Source organism: Zonotrichia leucophrys, chromosome 9, assembly GCF_028769735.1.
Source record: "Zonotrichia leucophrys gambelii isolate GWCS_2022_RI chromosome 9, RI_Zleu_2.0, whole genome shotgun sequence".
NCBI classification, from domain to species: domain Eukaryota; kingdom Metazoa; phylum Chordata; class Aves; order Passeriformes; family Passerellidae; genus Zonotrichia; species Zonotrichia leucophrys.
This window is the reverse complement of record NC_088179.1, coordinates 14,337,608-14,362,267: the sequence shown is the minus strand read 5'-3', so window position 1 is coordinate 14,362,267 and position 24,660 is coordinate 14,337,608. Positions and strand designations below refer to the sequence as shown.

The 24,660-nt window shown below is 45.2% G+C and overlaps 1 protein-coding gene across 1 annotated transcript in view; it reads left to right on the top strand.

Annotated features, from left to right (window-relative positions):
- CCDC50 (coiled-coil domain containing 50) overlaps positions 1-24,427 on the top strand; it is a 42,808-nt gene extending 18,381 nt beyond the window's left edge. Inside the window, exons 3-11 of the mRNA XM_064720773.1 lie at positions 894-1,023; positions 5,483-5,573; positions 8,254-8,362; positions 13,985-14,091; positions 14,681-14,725; positions 15,259-15,363; positions 16,288-16,367; positions 17,362-17,453; positions 18,446-24,427. Coding sequence (XP_064576843.1) covers positions 894-1,023; positions 5,483-5,573; positions 8,254-8,362; positions 13,985-14,091; positions 14,681-14,725; positions 15,259-15,363; positions 16,288-16,367; positions 17,362-17,453; positions 18,446-18,465 — 779 coding nt within the window. The 3' untranslated portion in view covers positions 18,466-24,427. The remainder of the gene's footprint in view (positions 1-893; positions 1,024-5,482; positions 5,574-8,253; positions 8,363-13,984; positions 14,092-14,680; positions 14,726-15,258; positions 15,364-16,287; positions 16,368-17,361; positions 17,454-18,445) is intronic.
- Positions 24,428-24,660: the final 233 nt, after the last annotated feature.

The following is a 24,660-nucleotide window of genomic DNA, read 5'->3' as shown; positions in this document are numbered from 1 at the left end:
TCCTTTTCAGACATTTTGAGGTAGAGCAGCTGTACACTAGAAGAGTTTATAAAGGAGGAAAAAAAGGACAGCCAGAAACTGCCAAGTGACTGGCGCTTTTTTTTTTTTAATTAAGTTTTTTTTACATGCTTATCTGTTAGTTTGGGTATGTTTATGTTTTAGTTTCAGGTGTGGTGGCCTCTCTAATCAGCTTCTCATGGATTTGGTATCTGCCAGTACCAGGTGCTAGTGCCATTCCTGCTGCTCCACCCAGGGTGCAGCTGCTCATGCCCTTGGTGCTGGAACCTGAGAGCATTGAATTAAAGAGGGCTCTGGGCTGCAGCTCATGTAGCCATTTTTTCTGGCAGGCAATATCCATGTATGGTAAAGGACTCACTGGAGCACGAAGTTGCTCTGTTGCTAAATATAAAGGTAGGGAGATTTTTGGAACTGATTCTGCTGAGAGTGAGAGGAGTTTTCTTCTGTAGGGGTTATTGAAAACAAAATAGAAAAGTATCCATAATAAGTGGTTTAGGTTAAGCTCATCCTCACTGGCCTCTGGTGGTCCCTTCCCAGACCCACTTCATTTGTCTGTGTTGATTTTCTGTGGTCAGAGAATGAAATTCAAAGCCTGAAAACCATTCCCTATTAACCTGGATGGGTTTAAGATACGCAGAACTTGTTTTGGTATCAGACCCGTATACAGCCCCCGCAGTGCTGAAAAGAGGCAATCTCAAGCTGCTAGCAGAATTTCAGTTCAGGACTTTCCCACCTTTGGAGAGATTGCTTGGTGTTTCCCTGCCAAGATCTGTCTTCCTTTCTGGGCTGGAATCTCCCTCCCACTTGGTTTATCTTGTTCACTCAGTGAAGTTCTGCAGCCTGATTTGAGGGTTCTTGTCTGTGTTTATTTCCAGTTGAGCATCACTTGGCCACAAATGTTCAGCGTAATCGTCTGGTGCAACATGACTTGCAGATGGCCAAGCAGCTGCAGGAAGAGGAGGATAAGAAAGCCCGTGCTCAAATCCAGAAACACCAAAAAGACTTGTGAGTTTGTGCTGGAGATCTTGGAATGGGAATGCTAGTCCCATTTGGTCAGAGCACTAATAGCAGCTGCTTTGAGATGACAGTGTGTGGGGTTCATCAGCCTTTTGCTGTTGTTTCTTTTTTTCTTTGCCTGTCCACTGCTATGAAAGTAGTGATACCAGGTTCTGGCACAGAGGAGTAAGAGCAGTGGGGTGGTCTTGGAGCCCATGATGCCTTAGATACTGTTGCCTGTCCATGAGAAGGAGCCTTCCCATTCTACTGCTTGTTGTGAAAATGGGGTAACTTGGCCACTTGTGTTGACCTTGTCCCTGGCTGAAGTTTGAGACTGAAGGAACTGTGCCACAGAAATACCCAGTGCTACAGGGACTCTCTCTATTGTGTGGAAATTGCAGATATTGGTGTGTTTGCCCTGTGCCTGGTGAATGTTTTTGAGGAGCTGGGTATGATGCTTTTGGTGTCCTGCTGCACTGACAGTCCCTGTGTGTGCTTGCAGCTATTTATTCAACATGAAGTGACCTGGGAAGGGAATTGCTGCTCCAGGGTGACTTGATGGGGATGGGTGTTGGGGGGACAGGCCTTCTCTTGCAGTCACTGACTGCTGCAGTAACTGTGGGAGGGTTTAATGACTGATCCAGTTTGCTCTGCAGGTTTGCTCAGTCCCCACACGCCACATCTTAACCCTGTGGTCTGTGGTTTGGCTCCCTGTGTGCCGTGGCTCTCAGCTGTGGAGCTGGTGTAGAAGTGAAACATGGCAGCACAGGGCAAAACAAACTGTGCTTTCCAGTCCAGAGTGGACTTGCAGAGCACTGGATGTAACAGATGGTTCATGGAACAGGGCTCAGCCAGATCCCACTCATGAGATGTGGGTGGATGGGAGTCCCTGCAAACCCAAGGTCTGCAAGGCAGGATGCATCTCCCAGCAGCTGTGCTGCCTCCTGACTGTTGTTGGGTTCTGGAATGCCACCTACCAGGTGCAGTTGGGGATGGATCACAGACCCTGGATGGCTCATCTGGCAGGACCTGTGACAGAGCAGAAGAGCTCTGTGCTGCAGATGTGGGAGATACAGCACTGGCTTCAAAGCAGCAGCTCGTGAAAGCTTTGAAGCTGGGGCGTGACAGATCAGCCACTGTTTTCAATGTTCCCAGCACCCTGGGACAGACCTTGTGTATCTCTCTAAGTCTGTGCTTTTTTTCAATAGTTCTATTTCTTTATTACCAGTTAGAGATGTGAATGAGTAAATGACAACATAAAAATTGAATTTGTATGGCAGACATGATTCTTCTTTGTTACTTGCTGGGAGCTGCAAACAATTTTCTTGTTGTAGAACTCTGTAAAATGGCATTTATGAACTTTGTGAGCCAAAGCACAGGCAGAACTGCTGATGTAAAACGTTATGTTCAGCAGCAGTTCTGCTTCTGAGAGCAGGAGCTCTTCTGCAAGAATAGTAAAATAAGTTGGAGGCATCCTTTTGTAGTTGGATCTGTTTCTTCCTTAATTCTTTGTACTTTCCCACTGTCTCTTCCTTGTGCAAGAGTAGCATATTTTGGCAACAAAATACTCCCTGTTGTTGTTGCTTTCTGTGTCATGTGGGACAGTTTGAAGCTACAAGGTGATGGGAGGAGTAAGAGGGCAGAACTAAGGGGACTTTAGAAACAGGAAACAAAAAAGCTCTTCAAATTTATTGGCTTTCTGATTTGTCTCAGAAAGACTTTGTGAAGATAAATGAGAGCATAGAAACATCTTTAAGAATTCAGGGAAGCATCAAACCTGATTTTCATGCTTCTTTAAAAGCATCTCTCGCATCTAGCCGAGCAGCCTGCACACTGCTAAGCATAGTAGCAAGATTACTAAAATAAAATAGTGTGAAAATATGTTCTTTCCCTGTTTTGCTCTCAATGTGTGATAGTTCTGTTGCACTGATGTGAACAGTTCCTTTGAACAGTTCCCTTAAACAATCCCTTTTTTTCTCCTCATCTGGCAACAACTAGTATCTGCAGTCACTGTGAATGGGAGGGAGCTTTCTGATCACACAAACTTTTAGGTTTTTTCTTTTTTGTAAACTGATGTAGAATTTTCCCGACTTTCTTAACACTCCTGGCTGCCCAGGAGTGAAGGACACACGAGTGGGATGTTCAGGAATGGTGATGTTTATGTTGCTCTGGCTGATTTCTGGGGTCTGATTGGCACTTGAGCTCACATTAAGGAAACTGAAGGGCAAGAAGAGCTGTCAAAGCTCTTGAACCTATTTTCTTCTGCTCACACAAGTTAATACATTAGTTCATGTTCACTAAGTAATCAAGTCTCAGTATTTAATTACTGCTGAGCAATAAACCTCCAAATCTAATCCTCTGTAACTGTTGTTCTTAGGAATTGATGTAGTGTGTTCCAAGATGTGTCATCAGTAAGAAGAAAATGCTTTTGTGTTTGCAATACTTCTGATGTTCTTTGCTGGTAACACCAGCAGGAGAGGCAATGACCTTGTTGCCTTGGCTCTGAAAGATGATTAGTTGTTTTTCTGTCCTGTTTGTTTTCAATAGGATGTATTTTAAGCATTTAGCAAGTCAGTTTGTGCTGATGAACTTGGCACCTTAGCTCTGCTCACAGGTGCCAGGGGAACTGGAGACGTGCAATGCCTTGATGTGTCTGACCTTTCTAACTTAATTTCTACCTAGTTTCATGTCCTCAGAGCCTGGGGTTGTAAAGGATCCACTACCAGGCTCACTGACAGCCTGCTCCCTGGGATTTGCTTATTCAGATATTGTTTTCCTGGGAGCTGTGGTTCTCTGCTGGTGCCAGGTTTGCCAAAGTCTCTTTTTAAAAAGCAAGTTCAAGAACTAGATTTGCTGCTGTGTGAACTCTGGTGGCTTTGAACAGATCTGTCCCAAGAGTCAAATGAAACACACACAGGCACATGCAAAAATTGCCAGGTTTTATTACCTGGATAAAAGAAACTTGTGTCCTGAAATGTTTGACCTGTTGATAACTCCAGTCCAGAGGTCTGCTCCCAAGGAACTGTTGACAGAAATCTTCTTTTCCTTCCTGCTGTGTGTACCTTTTTGTTGCCTATGACAAATGAGCTGTTTCTTAGTGACATCTGTCCTCTAAAACCCTGTTGTTTCAATGTTCTTCCTCTCCATCCTTGCCACATATCTACCCCTTCTGCTTCTCTCCTTCTTCTTCACTTTCTGTAAAAGAAGGTTCTGTTGTGCTGCAGGCTGCTCCAGCCATGCCACATTTCTTGTTTTTGCAACAAAACGTGCTTGGCTGCACTTGAGTGTTTTAACTTCCTCTTCTCATGTCCTAGGTTCTCTCCCAGTCCTTTGCCTCCAGATTCACTAGGTCATTTATGCCCAGATTCTTGCTCAAACCTAGAACTAGTTGCTCGAGCCCACATAGCACAGCTTTGACATAGCTCAGTCTGCTTCAGTTATTTGCTTGACTTCCACTCTTGGTAGTGTTTTCATCACCTGTCTGATCATTATCAGTGTATTCTAATAAGGCAGGCTCTGCTTGCTGCTGCTCACAGCTGTTCTCCTATGCCTTACCTCTCAATAGTTGCAATTGTGGGGATTGACTTTCCTGCCATGTTTAGAGCTGGTCTTTAACTCAGTCTCAACAGTGCTGAAAGAGAGAACTTTTAGCTTTCCTTTTCAGATCCCCCAGTCCATTTCTGAATTGCCCTGAGGAATCCTGAGCCATTGTTCCAGCCTGTTTGCTGGACATCAGAGCATGCTTCTGAGTGTGGCACTGTTCCTGCAGATGCTTTTCAGTCTTCCTGGTCTGTCTGCACAGCCAAACCTCTCATGTCTCAATTGCTCTGATCTCTCCCTGTCCCCAGTTAATGCAGTCTTGTGTTCCTCCATCCACACTGGCACTGTGGCAGTGGCTCCTTTCCCCCTTGTTTTGACACATGTTGCTCCCTTGCCTCTGGGCACTGGTCCTGCTTTTGTATCTTGTCCCACCTCAGTGGCATTTCTCATTCATTACTGAACTGCCACCTCCAGCCTCCACTTGGTTTATGCACCATATTCCTGCACTTCTTTCTCCTTGGCTTACACGTGAAGGCTACTTCCCAGTAGTGCCTGCATTAACCACACCCCTGAACCTCTCCTTAGATACCACATGGACAAAATCTCAGAATTAGGCTGTTTGCAGACTCCTGAGCGCTACCTTGGCCTGCCCTATTTTGTGGTACCCATCTCCTTTCTTAGCAATCTGCCCATGAATCTCTTACATTTTACTCTGTGGATGTTTTGGGAAGTATTTTCTAAATTTGGCCACCAGTAAGTACAGGGAGTCCTGGTCCCTGGTGAGGATTCATAGCTCTGCACTAACACTGAGTAATAATTCTTTTGTGTAAATTGGGTGGATTTTTTTTTAACTCTTTTATCCCTTTCTCCAGGCTGACTGATGCCTGTGAGTGCAGCTGCCTATAATCCCTGTCTCCTTGCCTTCTAGGGAACGCCAGGACTGCGAGATTGCTCAGGAAATCCAAGTGAAGCTCGCGTTTGAAGCGGAGGAGCGCCGCAGGCAAGAGGAAAAAGACGAGGTAACCTTTAAAGCTGCAGGGATGGATGGCAGGGCTATTTGTAGCAGCCTTTTCAGGGCAGACATTTCTTGGCCAGTAGCCACAGGAGTTGGCTTGCATGGTGGCAGTCCTTGTCATGACAGAGCTCTGTATGCACAGAGATTTTGGGGAGTCCTGTTACAGGAATAAGATACAGTCATAGTCCTCACACTCAAGGGTCATAAGGGTTGTTGATGCCAGTGGCCTTGCTAATGAAGAGGTCAAGTAATAGGTAAGTCTTGCTGAGGTGTTTATTGCCCTGCTGTAGGAAGTTGTAATTGTTTTTACACTCTGAGACCTGCTTGCTTTCTTAAATGCAAGAAGACAGGTACTGCTCTTGGGAGAATCCTGGGCCATTATTTCTTTATCTTTAATGCAAAGATTTCAGACTCTCAGCCCAGCCATCTGTTTCTGGCTTCTCCATTCTTCAATTTAGTATTTCACAGCCTGAACACCCTGTTACAGTTTCTTGCTGTAAGGAATCTGTAAGCAGATTCCTTTTGTGACTTCAGAATGTTTCTCTGCTCCTTTTGCTTGAAAGTGGATGGTGTGGTTTGTTCATAGTGTACAAAGGGTTTTGCTTGTTGGTTGCCTCAATGGATCAGCCTGTCAGATAGAGTTTTCAATAAACCCACAGAGTAGAGGAACACCTGTGAGAACCTGCAGTTTCAGATGGTTTCCTGAGGAGCCTGGGTTGTCTTGAGATGTTCAAGGGGCACCTGGTAGAATTCTCTGTATTAGGAAGAGCTTGAACACAAGGCTGTATTTCCTGGCAGAGCCTGAAATAAGAATCTGCCCTTGCCTGACAAATGTATTGGGGTTTTTTGCAAGACTTCATTTTCTTCTCCTACCTACTTCAGTATCAAGCAAGTACTGAAAGGCTGCCCAGACAGATGGGATGGCTTGGCTTCCCAGAGGAGCTTGTGCTAACAGAGTGGGAGGAGCCCTTTGGCTATAGGATTTCTGCTTAAAAGGTAGTGATCTGTCATATTTTTATCAAGAAGGTGAAGGAGATGCAAAACTAATGTTAATTTGTGGAACTGCACCTTTCCTTCCTGCTTTATATAGAGAACTGCAGGGATGTCAGCAGTCTGAGCACAGGTCCTTGCAGCCTATCAAACCTGCCTGCTGACCATCTTGTGCAGTTGGGAGCAGGCTCCAGCTGACTGTGCCTTAAAGCAAGGAGAAGTCATAAATATTCTCTCTCTTCCTGCTGGTACATAGGAAGTTCCCAAGTGTGTCTGTAATGTAGCTGAGGACTGAGGCAGATCCTTTCTGGAGTGCAGGTATTTTAAATGAAGCACTAAGCCTGCCTGCCCTGCCTGCTGATGAATCCTGTTTGTAAGAAGTGGTTTGTGTGGATTTGCGAGTCCTGAGCTGTCTCAGTCCTGGAGATAATGTGCTTTAGCTCATATATTTATAGACTTACAGTACTTGCTAGAAAGGTTAACCTTGTCAGGGAAAGGAGTTCGTGGAGGTTTTGTTTTTTGGGTTGGTGGTGTTTTTTTTTTGTTTTTGGTTTTTTTTTTTTTTTTTTTTTTCAGAAGAGCCTATGGCATCCCCAGATTTTCCACAAAGCTGGTTTCAGAGCAGATCTTACCTGAATCCTGAAATAATAGTTTGTACTTGAGCAGCCATCCAAGGTCCTCCAGTGCTGGCTTGGCTCTGGAGGGTGTTGACTCTTAGTTTGCATTTCAGCCATGCCTTTCCTGCCTGCAGTGTCCACTTTACATGCATGGCTCTGTAAAGGTCCTGAGGATTAGGAAGGCTTAAATGAATAGCATCCAGAGGGGCAGCATGACCTGCTGGTGTCTCCCAGCTTTGCTCCCTAGCTCCAGACTGGCTTCACTGACTCACAAGCTCATGGGCCTCAGAGAAGCAGGCTCCAGGGAGCTGTTTGTGGTTCCTAGGCCTTGTTGACCCATTAGTCATCTGGAAGGAAAACCAATTAGGAAAATGGAGTGCTCTTCTCTTTGGCATATCTACCAAAACTGAGACAGGAGACAAATGGCTGCAGTCCCCACTGTGCTCCTGCCTTGTGCCTAGTTTGCTCCTCCTAATGTCCTTTCGATTTTCTTTTCCTTCAAGTCTCTGTCTGTCAAACTGATGCATTTCCCTGCCTGGCATCCTGTAGTCCCTGCAAATTACAGCCAGTGTGTAGTCAGTTCACAGTTTACTCAGGGAACTCCTTCCAGTCAGAAGTGCCTTTAGCTGGACAGTCTTTGCCTCTGTGCTCTCCTTTCCCTGGTAGAGTGCAAAGAGGAGATCAAGCCCATTCCCATTACTGGCTGTGCACTTCTGTGACTTCCAAATCCTTGTGGAAAGCCTGAGGTTGCACACACAGTCTCTTCTGCCCTGCTTTGGCCTTTAGGGCTTAGCAGGCTTGTGTGCAGGAGGAGCAGGAACCTGGGAGTTTGCCATGGTGTTGGAATCTCAGTACTGGGTGAGTTGACTACTGGTTGCTGACATGGTCCCTTGTGTCACCCATTAATTTGAAAGCTTCATCCAGTGCAGGGGTTGAATTTGAGTAACTGTTGTTGTGTCTGAAAAGTTTGGTTTTTTTTTTGTAAGGATTTTAATAATTGAATAAAGAATTTGATCAAAAGAATCTGGAGATATTTTTTAGTGGTGATTTAATGTCTGTTTTCTTCCATCTGTGCAGGATATTGCCCGTCTCCTACAACAGCAGGAAGAGAAAAAGCACAAGAAGCACTACCCAGAGTCCCAGGGACACACAGGCTATGAAGAGAGCTATTATGCACAAAATGGAGGTATGTTTCTGCAAGATAGAAGGTCAGGATCATGGCAGTGTAGGTGGACCTGGTGGTCTGACAACTCTTTATCCCTCAGACTCAACTTTATGCTACAGACCTGCATTTAGCATTGTAGCATTACATCACTTTCTGGGGTCAGAATCAGATTATTTTTTAATCAGGAAGTATTTAGTTAAAAAAATAAAAGGCAGAGGAGACAATTGAATAGTTTTTATTGTCCTTGAAGTTGGCCTAAATGACAGAGATAGGTAATGTGGTTTGTGAATGTGCAAGTACAGCCACACATGCATGTTTTAGAAGTGCTTGTGGAAGAAGACAGTGGCTGATAAGGTAGTTACTGCTGTGTGACACCCGGGATGTGGGGGAGAAATGCTGGTGAAATTCCCTGCTTGCATTTGAAGAGATTCAGTTCCATGTGCTCATTTGTGATGCTGGCACGGCTACATGAAGGAATAAATGCTGGTTCATGGACATGTTTCAAAAATAGCTCCTTGCAGGTATGTACCCAAGCTGTAAAATTAGCACAACTGCCTTGAATGACTTACTGAAGAACAAGGTCATCTCTACAGAATATCTCTGCTGTGATTATCATCTGGGACTGTACAGTGTGGAAATGATTTGATCCACAGTGCTCTATTGCTTCCTTTTGGTCAGCTTCTGTGATTGAATACAGACCTTCTTTAAACTGGGAGGAGAGAATCAGGGTGTATTTAATTATGGAGCAATCTGGGGATGGCTCTGCTATGCGCTGGTGGTGGTTCCTGTGTTCTTTCTTCAAAAATGTGGTGGGGAAGATGGGTTGCTTTTGATTAACAGATTGTGAAGATGAAGATCAAACCTCATTTCTCATTTTAACATCAATGCCATTGGCAGTTTAAAGTCCTTTATTTGAACTTACACAAAGTATTTTAATTACAATTTGTAAGAAGTTCAAAGATGGCCAAGAGAGTACAAAGCACAAAGTTCAAAAGTGCAAAACAGTAACCAAGTGGAAACTTCATGATCACAAGTCCTTCTACATGTACAAAGCTGGGAAAAATTGATCTTGGAGTCCTACAGCCAAGCCACTCCTCAGGTTTTCAGAATTAAATGGGAGAAGTCTGAAAAAATACAACATAGGCAAAAGTGTGCATGCAGAGATGGAAGGACAGGATGGATTTTTTTAACAAATCAGCTGACAAAGCCTGTGACTTCCTGAAGTTAAGACTGTGGTTTGGACTTGGAGGGTAGGATATCTTGTGGGTCTGTTTTCTTCCTGCAATAATCCCTAATTTTGAAGGTGAGGCTGGAGGTGTTTGCCTGACCAGTCATTGCAGTGCTGCTCTTGATCTGTGCTCCTTAAAAGCTATAAAGGACTGGAGTGGATTTCATGCCTGGATCATCTAGCTTGTTGTTCTGGGAACTCTTAATTACTTGAGCACCATTTGATCTGGCTTCAGCAGCCTTGGTTTGTATTGTCCTCATTAGTTGTGAATTGAAACAAATAAAAAGCCCTTGCTTTGTTAAAGTTTTCTTTTGTTTTGGTGAGGGTGGAGTGTGTTTTTGGAGTTTTTTTCTTATTGCTTGAGACTGAGGTAAAATTTATCCACATCCAGGAGGAATGTGGATGAGGCCTATTGCTCCAAAGCAACCTGAGCTCTTTAAAAGTGGAAAAATAAACACGAGAAAAGGCAGAGTTCCTCCCAGTAGTGCCTGTGCCATGAAAAACATTTTTGTGTTCACTCAGTCACTTGCTGCTTCAGAGAGTAGCACCAGGGTCTGTGGAGTGTTTACATGGCCCCCATGTTAGGTGCCACAGGAACCAGCACCTGTTGATGAATTAATCACCCTGAGATACCCCAAAAGCAAATTATCTGCTTGGGTTGTCTGGCATGGTTGTGTTACCTGCAGCAATCCTTTCCCAGCACAGCCAGGCTTTGCTCTTTTGTGTTTTCCTGCTCTCTGCTGTTGTATTTATTGAGCTTTCCTCAATGACAAAATTGAATTAATTTTTTGATCCTAGTGACTGTTGTTCAAAAACTGACTCTTGCTTTCAGGCTCTGTTCTCTGTTGTTCAGTAAGTCACTTGCATTGTTTGATTGGTTATTTGCTTTCTGTAAATCATATTTGTGATCTAAAACTGAACAGAAAAAACCCAACCAGTTAAAGAGTGACCACAGCAGTTCCTGTTACAGTTCTTGGACTTTTAAAAAAACACCTGTTCTGGATAAAAGTCACACAGACTTGTTTTGAAGGTGGATTTTCTGTAGGCTCTATTTTTGCTGGCTCTGAAAAAGTTTTTTCTGAATAGAATGACTCGGAGGGAACATTCAGTTTTGGTGTAAGGTTTATTTTTCTCCCTCTGAAATCTAGATAGATTGTGAGACAGAGCTATTCATTAAAAAAATGCAATTTTTTATGTGCAGTGAAATCTATTTAAAATATTTTGAGATACTGTAAAACAAACTCTGGACAGTTGAGGAAAGTCTGCTGCTGCAGAGTTTTTCTGGTGGGGGTTGTGTGTGTAGTTCTGTTTCAAATCAATCTCTGCTTCAAGGCATTTTTTCATTTTGAAAAGCTGCTGTAGAGAGATAGTAGTTCACTCTGCAATGATTTTTCTTATCAAATAGGTTAGTTGAAAAAATAAATCAATTAGTAAATTGTATGCAGGCAGATTGCTGCATCCTCATAGCTGTTTCAGGTTTATTACTGAAACTAAAAGCAGAGGAAAATGCTACCTGCTTTCTGGAAAGCACAGAAGAAACAATCCCACCAAAATGCCAAGTAAGCAGCTTTTCTAGCTACAATGCTGAGGTCAGGAACTGGGTTTTCTGAAGTCTTAATCTGCCCTAAAATTTCTGTCCATAATTGCCTTTGCATTCAGAGCTGAAACTTCTTTTTGGACAATGAGTAAGTGCAGGCCCTGAGACTTGTGGGTCTGCAAAAGATACAAGACAGTCTGTGGTGGAGAATGTTTGGATGCTGCAGCTATCCTGTTGCTTTTAAAGGAAAAAAACCTCCTATCCTACCTCTTTACTTCTTTTCTGCTTTATGTGGGTCTTTTCCCCCAGTTAGGTTTTTCTTATGAAAAACCTTGTGCCTGAAGCCAGGGCAAGGCTCACCTGTGCTTATAAACCAGGGTCCAACCTGACCACTCTGCTTGGCCCCTCCTGGCCTTATGCCCTCATTGTCTCCCAACTTTTCCTGCATCTTGTGCCCTTCTTTGCAAATCTTTCCCAGGTGGTTTCAGGACCTGCAGCAGTGATGTGTCATCAGGGGATGAGCTGCTCTCTTGGCAGTTTTTCAGCCCCAGTGGCATCATTAAAAGTCATTTGTCTCTGTATTGACTTGTCCTTGTCTAGGAAGTGCTCAGACACTTTTGGGTTGGACCTGTGCTTTCTGTTCCAACCTTGTTGCCTCCTGTGCTGCCCTGCTAGCCAGGCTGCCATTTCACTGTCTTCTCTTGTACCCTGCCAGCCTTATCTGTCTCTGTTATTACTCTTTCATCATGCTTTGCCTGCATTTTCAGCACCTTGTATCAAGCTCCTTCCTCTCCCTGCTGTGAGTCTCGCCTCAAACCTCCATTAACCCCTGCACCACTAACCCCCTCCTTGTTTGTGCCTCCATTGCTCAGAGCAGCCCTGGGGTGAGCCCAGAGAGCAGATTTCTGAAGCTCCCAGAGCACACAGGCATGGCAGGGGCAGGCACCAGCAGACAGAGCACCGAGGACCCCCCTCACCTTTGCCCAGCCGTGCCCCCACACACGGGCACTCCAGCTCAGAGGGCCGTGGAAGGTCTCCTCAGCTGAGAGAGGCCAGAAATGGCCAGCAGCAGGAGCAGAAGACAACCAGCCAGGGAAGGTCCAGGAGACATCTCAGCCTTGACCTGGAAAGAGAGACTGAGCACTGTGCCTATGATCACAGCAACAGCTGGGAGCCGCAGGAGAGGAGGAGAGCTGGCAGGGAGGAGAGGAGACTTCTCAGTCCTGATCTGGGCTTGGAGCATGGACTCACAGAGGAAGCACGGCACAGCAGAAAGCCACCAAGGCAAGACAGAGAAAAGCACCTTCCCCTCCTTGACATGGAACTGGAGGCAGAGCAGGAGACCTGGCATCGGGGTGGCAGACAGCACCCTGAGAAACACAGATCTCACCACCAGGGCCACTCGTCACACAGGATGGCACGGGATGAAAAGCTCTGTGATGCTGAATCTAGAGATGACCATAGGAGGGGTGAGGCAAGAGCCTACAAAAGGGCAGGACACAGGAGACACTCCCCCTCCCCTCATGCTGTGAGCCAGGGGAAGGCTGGAGACTGCCAGCGAGACCCAGGTAACTGAGTGATGGGGAAGGTGTGCCTGTGTGTGGGGATGGACCTTTGTGTGCCCCATACTGGTGTCTGAGACATGTTTGGCTTCCTTGAAGATGCTTCCCTCCAGTATCTACCTGCAGTGTGTACACAGGGAATCTTGCCCGGGTTTCTTCCTGATTTAGCAGGATTCTTCTTGTCCATTAATGTTCTTGCTCTATATACTGATGTTCCATGGGATTGGAGAGGATGAGTAAGAAGGCATTGTTGGAGGTGGTGCCCTTGGTATCCTTCTGTTTAAGAAAACAAATTTCTTCCCCCCACCAAAAGAAACCACCACACCATCCCCAAAGAAAGACCTCCCCAGAAAACTCCAGCCAACACCCAGCTTTTGTTTTTAAAATACATTTTGTGCAGTGGCCTCCTTGTACAGGAGAAAAAAAGGGAACAAACCCCTGAATGTTAGATTATGGTTGTATTTTGTGGAGTTGAGATGCAGGACTGTAAGTGAGCACACTGCTTAAGCTTGACAAAACCCAGCAATTTTCATCCACTTCTTATTGAAAACCCTGCTGCAACTTAATTCATTTTGGGCAAAGTTCACTAGTGGCACTGGGCATCCAACTGAGTTCTATTTGCAAGATTCTTGCCAAATCTGTGCAAGTGGAATTTTCTGGGAAATGGGTACCTGTGTAGTTCTTGCTCAGCAAGCTCTTGGCTTTAAAGATCCAGACCCATCATTCTACTTTTAAAGACACTGGGACAGTTATTCTTCTTCCTCATGATACAAACACTTTCCTTAGAGAAATAGAAAGTTTAGCTTTGAAATAACAGAACTCTATACTTAAAACAAGAACTGAACATTATATGAACTTCAAAAATGCTTACTTTTCTGTTTTCTCATTGAATTTTAAAATTCATTGGTCATGCTAAGGAAGAAATTGTCTAAAAACTCATGTGAGCCTGTCCTGGGTAACCCTTGGAGCCCATGCTGCTTCAGCAGTGTGTTCAGACTCTGCTGTGCTCATATCAAATGTTGGGCTGCTCTCTGCTGCCCAGTTTTGCCATTGTATCTGTATCAATGCAGAGAGTGACAAGTTATAATTCCTTTGCTAGCACTGCTGTCACCATAGGGACATGGTGCTTTAAGGGACATGGCCTGTTCTGCCCTGGAGTTGCATTTGTTGTCTGAGACAGGGTGTGGGAGGTACACTGTGATGATCTCTGGTTCTCTTGAGTGGGGGGTTTGCAGGTGGCTGAGGAGATGGTGGGGATCTCCTTCCCAAAGAATTTGGAGAATGGTTGAGTTGATTGTTTTCTCTCAATTCTGCAGGCACTAATTTGAGGGGGAGGACACAAGGCCTGTACGATGGCCCCCGGATGGAACAGGAGCTGTCTGACGCAGAGATTGCTCGGAAGCTGCAGGAGGAAGAGCTCCTGGTAAGTAGAGAGGGTGCATTGCTCAACTCAAAGGAACTAAGGCAACCAGCACAAACAACTTTGCTTTGTAAACCTTTAATATATAAGAGTGACTATAAGACCTAAGGTCTTGCTCCTATGCCTTCTGCTAATTACCTTTGTCTTCCATACACACAAATATGGAGTGACAGCTGGCTTCCAAATAATAAGCCCTATTTTTTGAAATAAACACCCCAAAATTAAAGTGCTGAAGCAAAGTGATATTAAATGGATGCTTCCAGGCAGGTGAAGATGGCATGTAGTCAGTGTAAGCAGCTCACAAGGAGACATGCCGTTGCCTGTCTTTAAGAGAGAAGGCAGCAGAGTGGGAAATGCATTGTGGTGTGGCCAGGCAGATACATGAGGGCAAAATTCAGCTGAAAAGTTGAAATGGCAGATTGGAGCTGGTATGAGGTAAGTATGGGGGTAGCTAAGTGTATTTGGAGAGCATGATGGTGTATTTGTATGGGCACATACTTGCCCTGCCCAGTAGGTTGATGAGTGGGATTAATTTAGAGATGGTAATTTTTTGTCTCTGGTTTTCTTTCCCTACTTTTTCCCCCACCTCCAGGCTAATGAAGCAGATCAGAAGGCAGCTCAAGTAGCCCAAGATGAGGTGAGAAACAAGTCAAATACTTGTGGAATTCCTTTACTTGCAGAAGCTGCTAAACAGCCCTTGTTTTCTCTGACCCTCCAGTTGTTAATTTCTTTCCTTGTAGGGGAAGCCTGAGGCTCTAGTGGGAATTTCTCCCAGATGGGTTTTGTGTATGGGCTGGCCAAGCAGAGAGTTGCACTGCCTGTTGCAACCATGACAAAGACAGGAAGTTCATGGTTCTGTAAGAGCATTTCTTGTAACTAAAACCCAAGGGGGACTATCCAAGATGCTGTGAGAAGAACCACTGACCCCCTTAAGGAGAAGGGATAGAGGGCAGAAACGTTCTGCAAATGCAGTTCTGGTAAATCAGCTATTGGACATGCTGCATGCTGCCAGTCTTAATTTTGCCCTGTCCCTTGATTTCCGATCACAGATGGATGAAATCCTGGATTTGTACCCTTCCCATTCAGCAGCTGTCCATGGGAAAGGGTTTGAATAACTCAAACCCACAAGAGCAGTAAAATTGTCTGACAGAGTCTGTGTTTCCCTTCTAGGAAATTGCTCGTCTCTTGATGGCTGAGGAGAAAAAGGCTTTAAGAAAAGAGAAAGAAAGAGAAAAGTCTTCCTTTGAAAGGAGGAGGCATGATCAAGATTGGAAGGTATGCCAGGTTTTAGGAGGCACCACAGATAAGGTGCTATAACATTTTTCCTATTTTCAGAGGGAGGTGAGTGTGTATAGTGAGAGCAAAAGGTGGTGATGCATGTGAAAGATCTTGCTGACTGTTACTCAGCTGCTCCTGAGCCTTTTGGAGCCACCTCCTTGCACAGATGCATTTGGCTTCAGCCTCAAGCAAGGTAGTCCTTGGGACTCTAGCCTTGGAGGATGGCACTGGATGTCACAGCACCTTGTGGCCTCCCTGAAGCACTGTCAGTCCCTGGTGCAGGACCTTCCTTCCCTTTACTGAAATCCTGACTGTAGCATTAAAAGCAGTAGTTGGTTCTGTTTGTGTAAGGGCAATGCAGCTGATTCAGTTGTCACTCTGCCTCATAACTGGCTGTGTAATGAAAGTTCTGAGTTTATCATGCCTGGTTTTGGTAGGAGTAATACCAGAGAGACTTGGCTGGCCAGCGTAGAAGGGGGTAGGAAACAAATTTTATGGTCAGCACTGCTGAGGTGCTAAAAGGGATGTGGTGTTAATCTTGGGGCCAGATGGAGGTAGCTCCGGTGTTTTCAGCCTCCTTCCTGAGTTTCAGTGGTTGCAGGAGCACAGCTGTCTGCAGCTGGTCCTTCTTGCTCAGCCCAGCCTTGTGCACTATCACTACACCCAGACTGTGTTCAGCCCAGCTTCAGAACTGTCCCTTACCGCTGTCACATTTTAGCATAGAAATTGAGTTTGGCTCTGCAAAGCTGGGTTTTTACTGAAAACGAGTCCTGATGCTTGTTGCCATTTGCATGTCTGGCTGTAGTTAATTTTGTGTGTAAACCAAGCACAAAAGGGCTGTGTAGATTTGTGGCAGTCCCAGTGTCCTGGCTGGTGCCTAGCAAGGCGCACAGATGAGCTGATTTCCCTTCTTCCCATCAGCCTGATGCAGGCGAGTCCACGCGCTCAAGGTCAAGAGAAGGGCCCGAAACTCAGCGACACAGAAGTGACAGGCCTTCAAGGTGAGCTTGAACTGGCTGGCAAGAATGGGGAGTACAGTTGGGAAGCTGCTGAGAAGCTGAGTCCTAGGGAGGAGATGTGGGATGACCAACCTGACCCACCCAGAAGGGACGTGGTGGAGAGCAGGGTGATGAGGGGCATGGAGCTCATGAGGGGTTGGTGACGTGCGTCACTCCGTCACTCACTGTGCTCGTGGCACTTGTCCATCGTGGTCCCTGTGCCCAGTGCTGACAGAGATTGATGAGCTTGTGCAGTGACATTTGTTAAATGGCAGAGAAACATTGAGAGGGTTAAACAGCTTCTGGGGATGTGAAACCAAATGTCATCTCTGGGCAGGAAGGAGTAATCACCATGCATTTGCACAGCTGCTCCCAGCTGAGCCCTGTGCACAGCTCCCACTGCTGCATCTGAACACCATCCTGCAAGCAAGAGCACTGTGCTTTGGGGTGTCTCATCCCAAACTGGGAACATGCTGTAGCCCAGTGCTGCTTCTGAATCCCTTGATACTCTGGCTCAGTGCTCTTCATGAGGTACTAAACCCTGAAAGTGACCCCAGTGGCTTTGATTTCCATTCCAGAAACAAACCTAGAAATTCTTGTTGAACTTGCAAAAGAAACAGCAAATGGAGCTGCAGGTGGAGATTGAGAGAGATCATATTAAAATACTCTGGGGGTAAAACTGCAGGCATTAACCACTTTAAAACACTGCCCTTTTGAGTAAAGTTTGCAGTAAACTCCATAATGGAAACTATTTCCTGATAGCTGAAACCATTATTAAATGAAAGGTCCATGGCAAGCAGCACATACTCTGCTTTTCTCACTGCAGAAACAGTAATGGGCTGTGCTTAGAGGAGCTGTTCTGCAGGTGGAAGGTCTGGGCCAGGCAAGGTTTGCATCAAACTGACAGTAACAGGCCAGACAGCTGAGATGTTGCTCTTGCTGCACTGTTGTGACTTTGAGTTATTTCCCAACACTCCTTTGACTCTGTGCTTGGCAGGTCACAGCCTCTCCTCGATGAACACTCTCGGTATTACACGAGCCAGCCCAGCCCCTTGCGCCACCACCCCAGACCTGAGCACTCTCCTAAAGGTAGGATCTGCCAGGGCTGCCCAGCACTTGGATTATTGTCAGCTCTTTTCCTCACACAAGGACCTGCAGGGGACAGAGTGATGGGAAGTGATGCAAATAAAGAAGGGGAATAATGCCCCAGCAGGCAGGTGATGCTGGGCAGTGTTTGGGTTGGATTTGCTGAGCACATTGCAGGCTGTGAGACTGAAAAACTGAATTGGTTTGCCTGGAATTTGTCAAGGTGCTGTCTGTATGTCTTTTCTGATCTCTTAATGATGAATGACTGTAAATCTAGGTAGCAAATGACAAAGAAGTGTCACAAAGACAACATTATGATGGATTTTAGGTGACTCACTGTTCTCAAACAATCCAATACAAGACAGAACCTCACCTGTCTGGTGAGCAGATGGGATGATCAGACAGAAACTTGTCCTGAGAGCAGGCTAGTTTTATTCCTGTAGCACCTCAGCACTGCTTTGTTGGTTTGTTTCCTGAAATCACTTGGCACAGAGCAGTGTGGGTAGGGTTGCCCCTGCAGTTGTTTTAAATCTGAATGCCCATTGTCTGAGTTATCTGTAGAGCCTCTGGGGAAGGAAGGGGGCAGTCTGAGTTTAAGTCAGTCTCAGATTTCTTCCAACTCCACTAGTGAGACTTAAATGTGGATGCTTTCCTTTCCAAAATTTAGTTTGGTAAACTTGGGTTGTGTCTTAAGCAAGCTGGAAAGTTGATGGCACTTTATAGGGTCTGTTTGCTTTAGTGAGACTGTGCAATGGGGCTGCAGCACCATTCACACCCTAGAAGAAATGCACATGTCTGCCTGTCTCGTGGATCTGTCCTTCCTTTTGCTTCAGTCCTGTAACATATAGCTCCCATTTTGGCCTTTGACTTGACTAGTACCCTAGAAGTCAGGCAGACAGACAAGAGGGCAGGCCAGGTAAAATATGACTGCAGGCAGTAATTTTTTCACCAGGATTTAGTCTCACAGACTGTTTCCTTTCTGTTTTGTTTTCCAGGTTCCCGTAGGAAGCAGTAAACTGTGCTAGCCTTTGCTTTGGTACTGACTCTTCTGTAGCAAACATTACTGGAATTGCCAGGCAACTTTCTTCATCCCTGACCTGATGGGAGGCCCACCCTCCGCTCCCAGGATCATCTCTTTAAGTGTTGTCATATTAAGGAAAATTGTTTGTTTCAATTTCTTACTCATCTGTGATGACTTGAGCAGTGCAGTATAATCTAGCTGCCACTGAGCTGTGCCAATCAACCAGCTGGCTCAACAGCTCCCTCATACATTCTTTTGAGGCTTTCTTTTTATTTTTAAATTTGGCTGGAGCTCTGATGAATAGGACAAATTGAGATGCATGTACAATGGAGGAAAATTGAAGAAATGGGTTATGGCAATGCAGCAGAACATCAGAAGTACAAGTCCTTTTTACATTAGGATAACTTAGCAAAGAGAGCTATAAGAGGAATTGGGTTTCTTCCTGTGTTGGATAGGAGAGCTGAGCCAACCTGACAGTCATATGAGCTTGCAGGAAGGAGAGAGCCTTGTCAAACATATACCAGCAAAAGCCAAACCCTGAGACTGGTGAGGCAGAAATAGCCTATGAAACAGAATTTTTAAACTGCTGTATTTCTTTCTAGGGTTTCCAACATTCTGAATAGAGTGTATATAGGCATTTAGCTCTAGGATATAGGATAGAACAGTTAAAAGGAAATACAATTCCAACTGAAGTTAGAACTTGCATGACTTAGGATTTGCCAGGGAGTTAAAGAAGCTGTGAACTGTGGTTTGGGAAAACTCATACAAACAGATCTATGTGTCTGAAGGGACCTCTGTGGTCACCTGCTTTGAGCTTCAGTGTGGTAAAAGCCAAGGAATTTCATTAAAGCCAAGTCAGATCTCATGTAACTCTTAGCTCAGTTGCTGATGCACTTGAGTAGGGTAACTTGTTTCTGAACTTGGATATGTCTTGTAAACATGGGGCTGATGGAGAGAGGGCCATATGGGCATTGAGCATCAAAATCTACAGTTACAGGCAACCTGAGCCAGACACAGAGTGCTGATCAGTCCACACGATGTCTGTGCTGACTGTTTTTCTCCTCTGCTGCTCCATCCAGCTCCAGTCAGGAATAAAAAAATCATTGCTGTCTGGGGCACAGCAGGGTCTGCAGGTTTGCTGTCTGTATATATTTTCCCATGCAGTGATTCTGTCCTAGCTTGTTTTCCCTCCACTCTTCGAAAATCATTTTTCTCTTGCACAAAAAGTAGCCTTTTCCCATGGCCTTCTCATTTAAATTCTGTAGTCTTTTTAATAATTTTTTGCCATTATTTTCAGGTGTATTTTTAAACTAGAAAGCTGAACATCTGGACACTGTCTTAGAGTGTGTTGAGCCAGGGCAGGCTGGTTATCCATGGGCCAGCCCAGTTCATGGCAGAGAGCTTGGCTGCCTTGCCCCTGCAGTCCAGCCTTAGTGCCAGCACCAAGTCTTGTCACCACTCTCTGCTGTCTCTGGCAGCTGCAGTTCTGGCTCTTGCTCTGCAGAGGAGGGCAGACACCTGTGTCTAGGGCAGGAAACATGGACTTGGCCTCACCACTGATCTGCCTGGGAAAGGGGCCTTGGCAGCTCTCTGGAGCTTTGTAGGGAGGGAGCACCTCTAGGAAATAGGGAGAGAGCATGGCTGGCTGCTGTTCCTCTAGTGCACAATTCATGCCCCAAGGCAGCTGTAAGGCTTTAACCTTGGCTGTTCTTGGTCAGGATAATTACTGGGCCAAATCACTGGGAAGACAGGGCAACTCCTTTTTCACATAAGTTGCAGGTGCAGGTTTAATACCACATAACAAGGCCATGTCTTGCCTTGCCCAGTAACTCAAAGACTTCCATCTCCTACTCCCACTGGCCCATTGGCAGCAGTTGAGTACCTGTGATGAACCACATAACCCCAATGGATCCCTGCTCCAGGGGTACCCTAACCTAAAACCTTACCATGTAGAGGACTTTGTGTATGGGCAGAATCCTGCTACCTGCTTACCCTTGCTTCCACACTGTGGCTCACCTGCCTGCATAGGCTCCTAAGTGACTTGCAAGGTCATGCTTGCTGCTGCTTCTCAGGAAATATCCCAGTCAGCAGCTGGATTTTACTGTCCTTGCCTTGTTCCCACTTCTCATTCTGTCTCTGTCCATTCAGAAGTGTTCATGTTGTTTAAAAGGATTCAGAAAAAAACCAACATAGATGCTATTTTTTTCTTTTTTATTTGATAACTTGGCCCAGTGTGGCAATCTCATCTACCAAGGTTTTATTTTGTATGGATTTATTTTTGTATTTCATGTAACAGTCAAAATTTCTACTGCTGAAAATGTCTTTTTTTTTTCCTTTTTTCTTTCAGTGGGCTTTTTTCTTTCATTGCCATCAGAGTAATTATTGTTGTGAAATGGATGCCTGGTGGGTTTGTAAGAATTAATACTTCCTACAAACACCCTAGTCCAGGCACTGCTGCTTGTACCACCTGGTGCACTTGTGAAAACTGGATGGAGAAAAGTCCTGCCAAATCAGAAAGAGGTTGAGCTTTGTACTTGCTTGCAGAAAACTGGTGATTCTCTGCAGAAGGCATGGGAAAATCACCAGCTAGGAATTCAGCCCTCCATGGTCTCTGTATCTGGCTGTGATGGACTTTCTTGCACGGCAGTTGGCTGGTGTAGCTTTTGTCTTAACCTAGTCAGAGAAGTCATGAGCTCTGTGACATTTGAAGAACCTATTAATTCAGGAGGGATGCTTGGGATTATCCAAGTTGTTGGTGTCAATGGTAGTAAGTAGAAATGTGAGGGAAAACTCTGGTAAATTTAGTTTGGAAGCTGGGTAGTCTGAAGAACACCTCAGTGCCTCCTCTGTGGAGCTGTAAACTCTCATTAGCAGCCAGTCAAGCTCTCTGGCCAAGACACCAAGAGACAACAGCCCAAGAGAAGGATCCCAGGAGCAATTGCTGCCTTCTTGGATGCCTTTGAGGAGTGCTGAATGCTTTATGGGCTGTTTGCTCTGTATCCTCCCTTAGTCCCCATCCTTTTTTCTTTCCGCCTGCCTTTATTCATTTGCTGTTCCTTGTGTTTCTCCTGTTTTATTACTCCATAATCCTTGTGACAAGGGGGTTCCTAAGGCATTGCTAGAAAAGGGAGAGAAATGCTAGGAATGGCAGCTGAGGAAAGCAGGCAGTGAATGGGATAAGTTGTTCATCTCATGCAGGTTGGGGTCCTCATGCAGCCATGCAGGTTAGAGACCTCCTGAGGCAGAGGTTGCAACGGGACTTGCATCTTTAGTGACCACTTTTGGAAAGGGATTCCATGGTCCCACTGAAATCAACAAGAGCTGAGATTATGGATGAACAAAGAGCCACTTTCCTTGGGGTCAGCAGCTACAGTTCTGCTGAGAGTCAAGAAGATGCAGCTTGTGTAGGTGAGATGCAAAATCAGCACCTTGGACGTGTGTTCCGGGAAAGAGGCACAATGAAACTTAACCTTTAAAAAACCACTCAGCAATATTTCTTTTCTATGACAGAAAAATGTTTAAGTATCTTGGTTTTTTTACTTGTTTACTCTTGCCAAGTTTCAGTAGCTTTGCCTATGGGTTTGCTCTGGATTTAGTAGCATGTTGGAACCCTTGCTGGGAGCCCTGCCCAGGTTGCTTGGGTCCTGCATCCCTTTCTGACTCTGCATTAACAGGGCATCCAGCGCCACATGGAAAATTCACCTCCTTGAAATCCTGGCACTTCCTGACCTTCCTAGCAAGCTCATCTCAGCAGCAAGAGTTCTCCCACCTCCTCACCTCTGTCCAAAGCACAATGGTCTGCAGCAGAGAGGTCGGTGACCTGGCGGGATCGTGCCTTACACGCAGGGATATTTGATGTCTTCAGCAGGCTGACCTGAGTCACCTTGCTATGAAACTCTGTCTTAATGGGGGACTGTGCAGATTCCTGCAGCAAGATGCAGTTCTCATCACAGGGATAGATCCAACAGGTTGATTTCATCTTTTTTTAAAGAACTTCATGGGTTTGAACTTGGTGGGGTGAGGAAATATCAGCTGTTAAGGGATAGATGAATTCTCATCATTGAATTTCTCCTCTTGGGGAAGAAGGATAAAGGTTACAGATGCTGCAGTCTGCTTCTCTCTCTAAAAAAGGGATCTTGTATGTACAGTATTTTTATATCTCTGCATTCCCATCTATCAGGATTTGAATCAGGATTGATAACATTCTCTACTTATGGAAAAAATGGGTTGTTATTTTTACAGTGCTAGATGTCTGTTTGTTTATTTTGTGCCAAATTACAGCCACTGTTACATTCTAGTGTTTTCATTCAGTTTATTGCTGTTCATCAATGTGTATATTATATATTTTTATTATCAAGGTTTTTATTTTAATTCATATTATCCTGTATGCAAACTAACTGTGGATTGCTAATTTATATATGTATAAAGGGGAGCACTTGGAGACAGTGTGAGGATTCCCCTACTTAGTTTACACTCTTGTAACTGAGCACAGCCAGTCCATGAAACTCACTGTTTCCTTCAGAGAGCAATCTCCTGTGTTTGCAGGTGGCTCCTGCTGTCCCTCCTGGCAGCACTGGCACTGCAGGGCTGTGTGGGATGCAGCAGGAACTGGGGCACAGCTCCCAGCACAGCCTGGTGGGTGCCTGAGCTCAGTGCTGCCCTGTGCCAGGCAGGAATGCCCAGCAGGGTGGTGGTGGCTGAGCTTTGCTCTTTATCTGTCCCCAGCCAGTGCACACTTGGGTTTGCCCCACTCTCCAAGGTGTTCAGGGCTTAGTTTTGCAGTTGCTCTGGGAGGTGGGAATGGGACGTATCCCTTGCATGGAGCACACCATGGGTGTAGCTTGTCCTCTTTTTGTTGCAGAGGACAGGCACAAACCTGCAGAGATCCCAGTTTGCTGCACTCCAGCACGTTTGTGGCTGTGCAGCCCTGCTGGGGAGGGACTGGCTGTGCTGCACACAGGTGCCACTTGGACTGCCCTGCCCAGGACAGGCGGTGGGACATGGATCTCATGTTCAGGAGCTGCCCAAGCCTCTGTTCCTGGGCTGGAGATACTATCAGCCACCTCCTCCCCATCAGTAGCACAGGGCAAGGCTTAGCTGGGCAGTTTGGGCTCTTCAGGAGAGTCCCAGAGAGGACAGTGGCACACACAAATGAGTATTTTCTACTTCATGGGAAACAAGTTCCACTGTATCAGTGTTCACTCTAAGTAGACTCCGTGGTCTGTCTCCAGCTGCATCTGTGCACTGCAATATAGTTAATTGCCTCAGATAAATAACTGCAGTTGTCTCATTTAGCTCTTCAGGGTAAACTTTCAGCCTGTTGAATCTAAATATTAGCCATGCAATGAGGTGGATTAGTCAGAAGGCTTAAATTCCTCAGAGCTGCAAGTGTATCCTGCATTGTAACAGCTAATCCTTAAATATGAATTGCACACTGACAATAATCTGTCTATGCAAGCCTATTCTTGGTTTTATTTTGACTGTTCACTCTATAATTTACCAGGTTTGGCATAGAACTTCTGAATGACATTTAACCAAAGTATCATGTCTGTGTGTGTGTGTATAGCATGTTTTGCTTCATACTCCTGAATTGTCATAGAATGTAAAGGGAACATTGCCTTGTCCCATTTTGTTCAATAAATTGCTGTATTTTGTTATTCACCAATTCCTTCTGTCCCTCCGTGTGCTTTTCTGGAAACCTGAGTGGGTTACACAGAAGCAGGGGAAAATAAGACTTTGTTCCACCCTTTGTTCCTGGAACCTAGCTGCTTCTACCAACAATTATGTTCTTCCACTGTAATAGATGTAGCAAACAAACAAATTTGTATTTAATTTGATTATTTTGTTGACAGACAGATGGAAAAAAGGCTATGTAATATCTTGGAAAAGATCTGGACTGTTTCATTTCCTGAGACTCTGATACTGAAAAATAAAGCAGTATGATTATTTGCAAGGATAGGATGCTCTTTCTTATTTCATTAACAAAACTTTTGAGTTTGCAAAAAGCCTGCTTGAAGAGTCCCTCAAACAACACATACCTACAGTGGTGGGACTGAATGTAAGAAGGAGGAATGGAAAATGCCCTGGGACTGACTGACTGATGTCTTCAAAGGCATCAGCTGAAGATGCAGCCACATGCAGCTCAAACATGAGCAGACCTGATCCCACAAACTCAGTTTGTGACTGAGC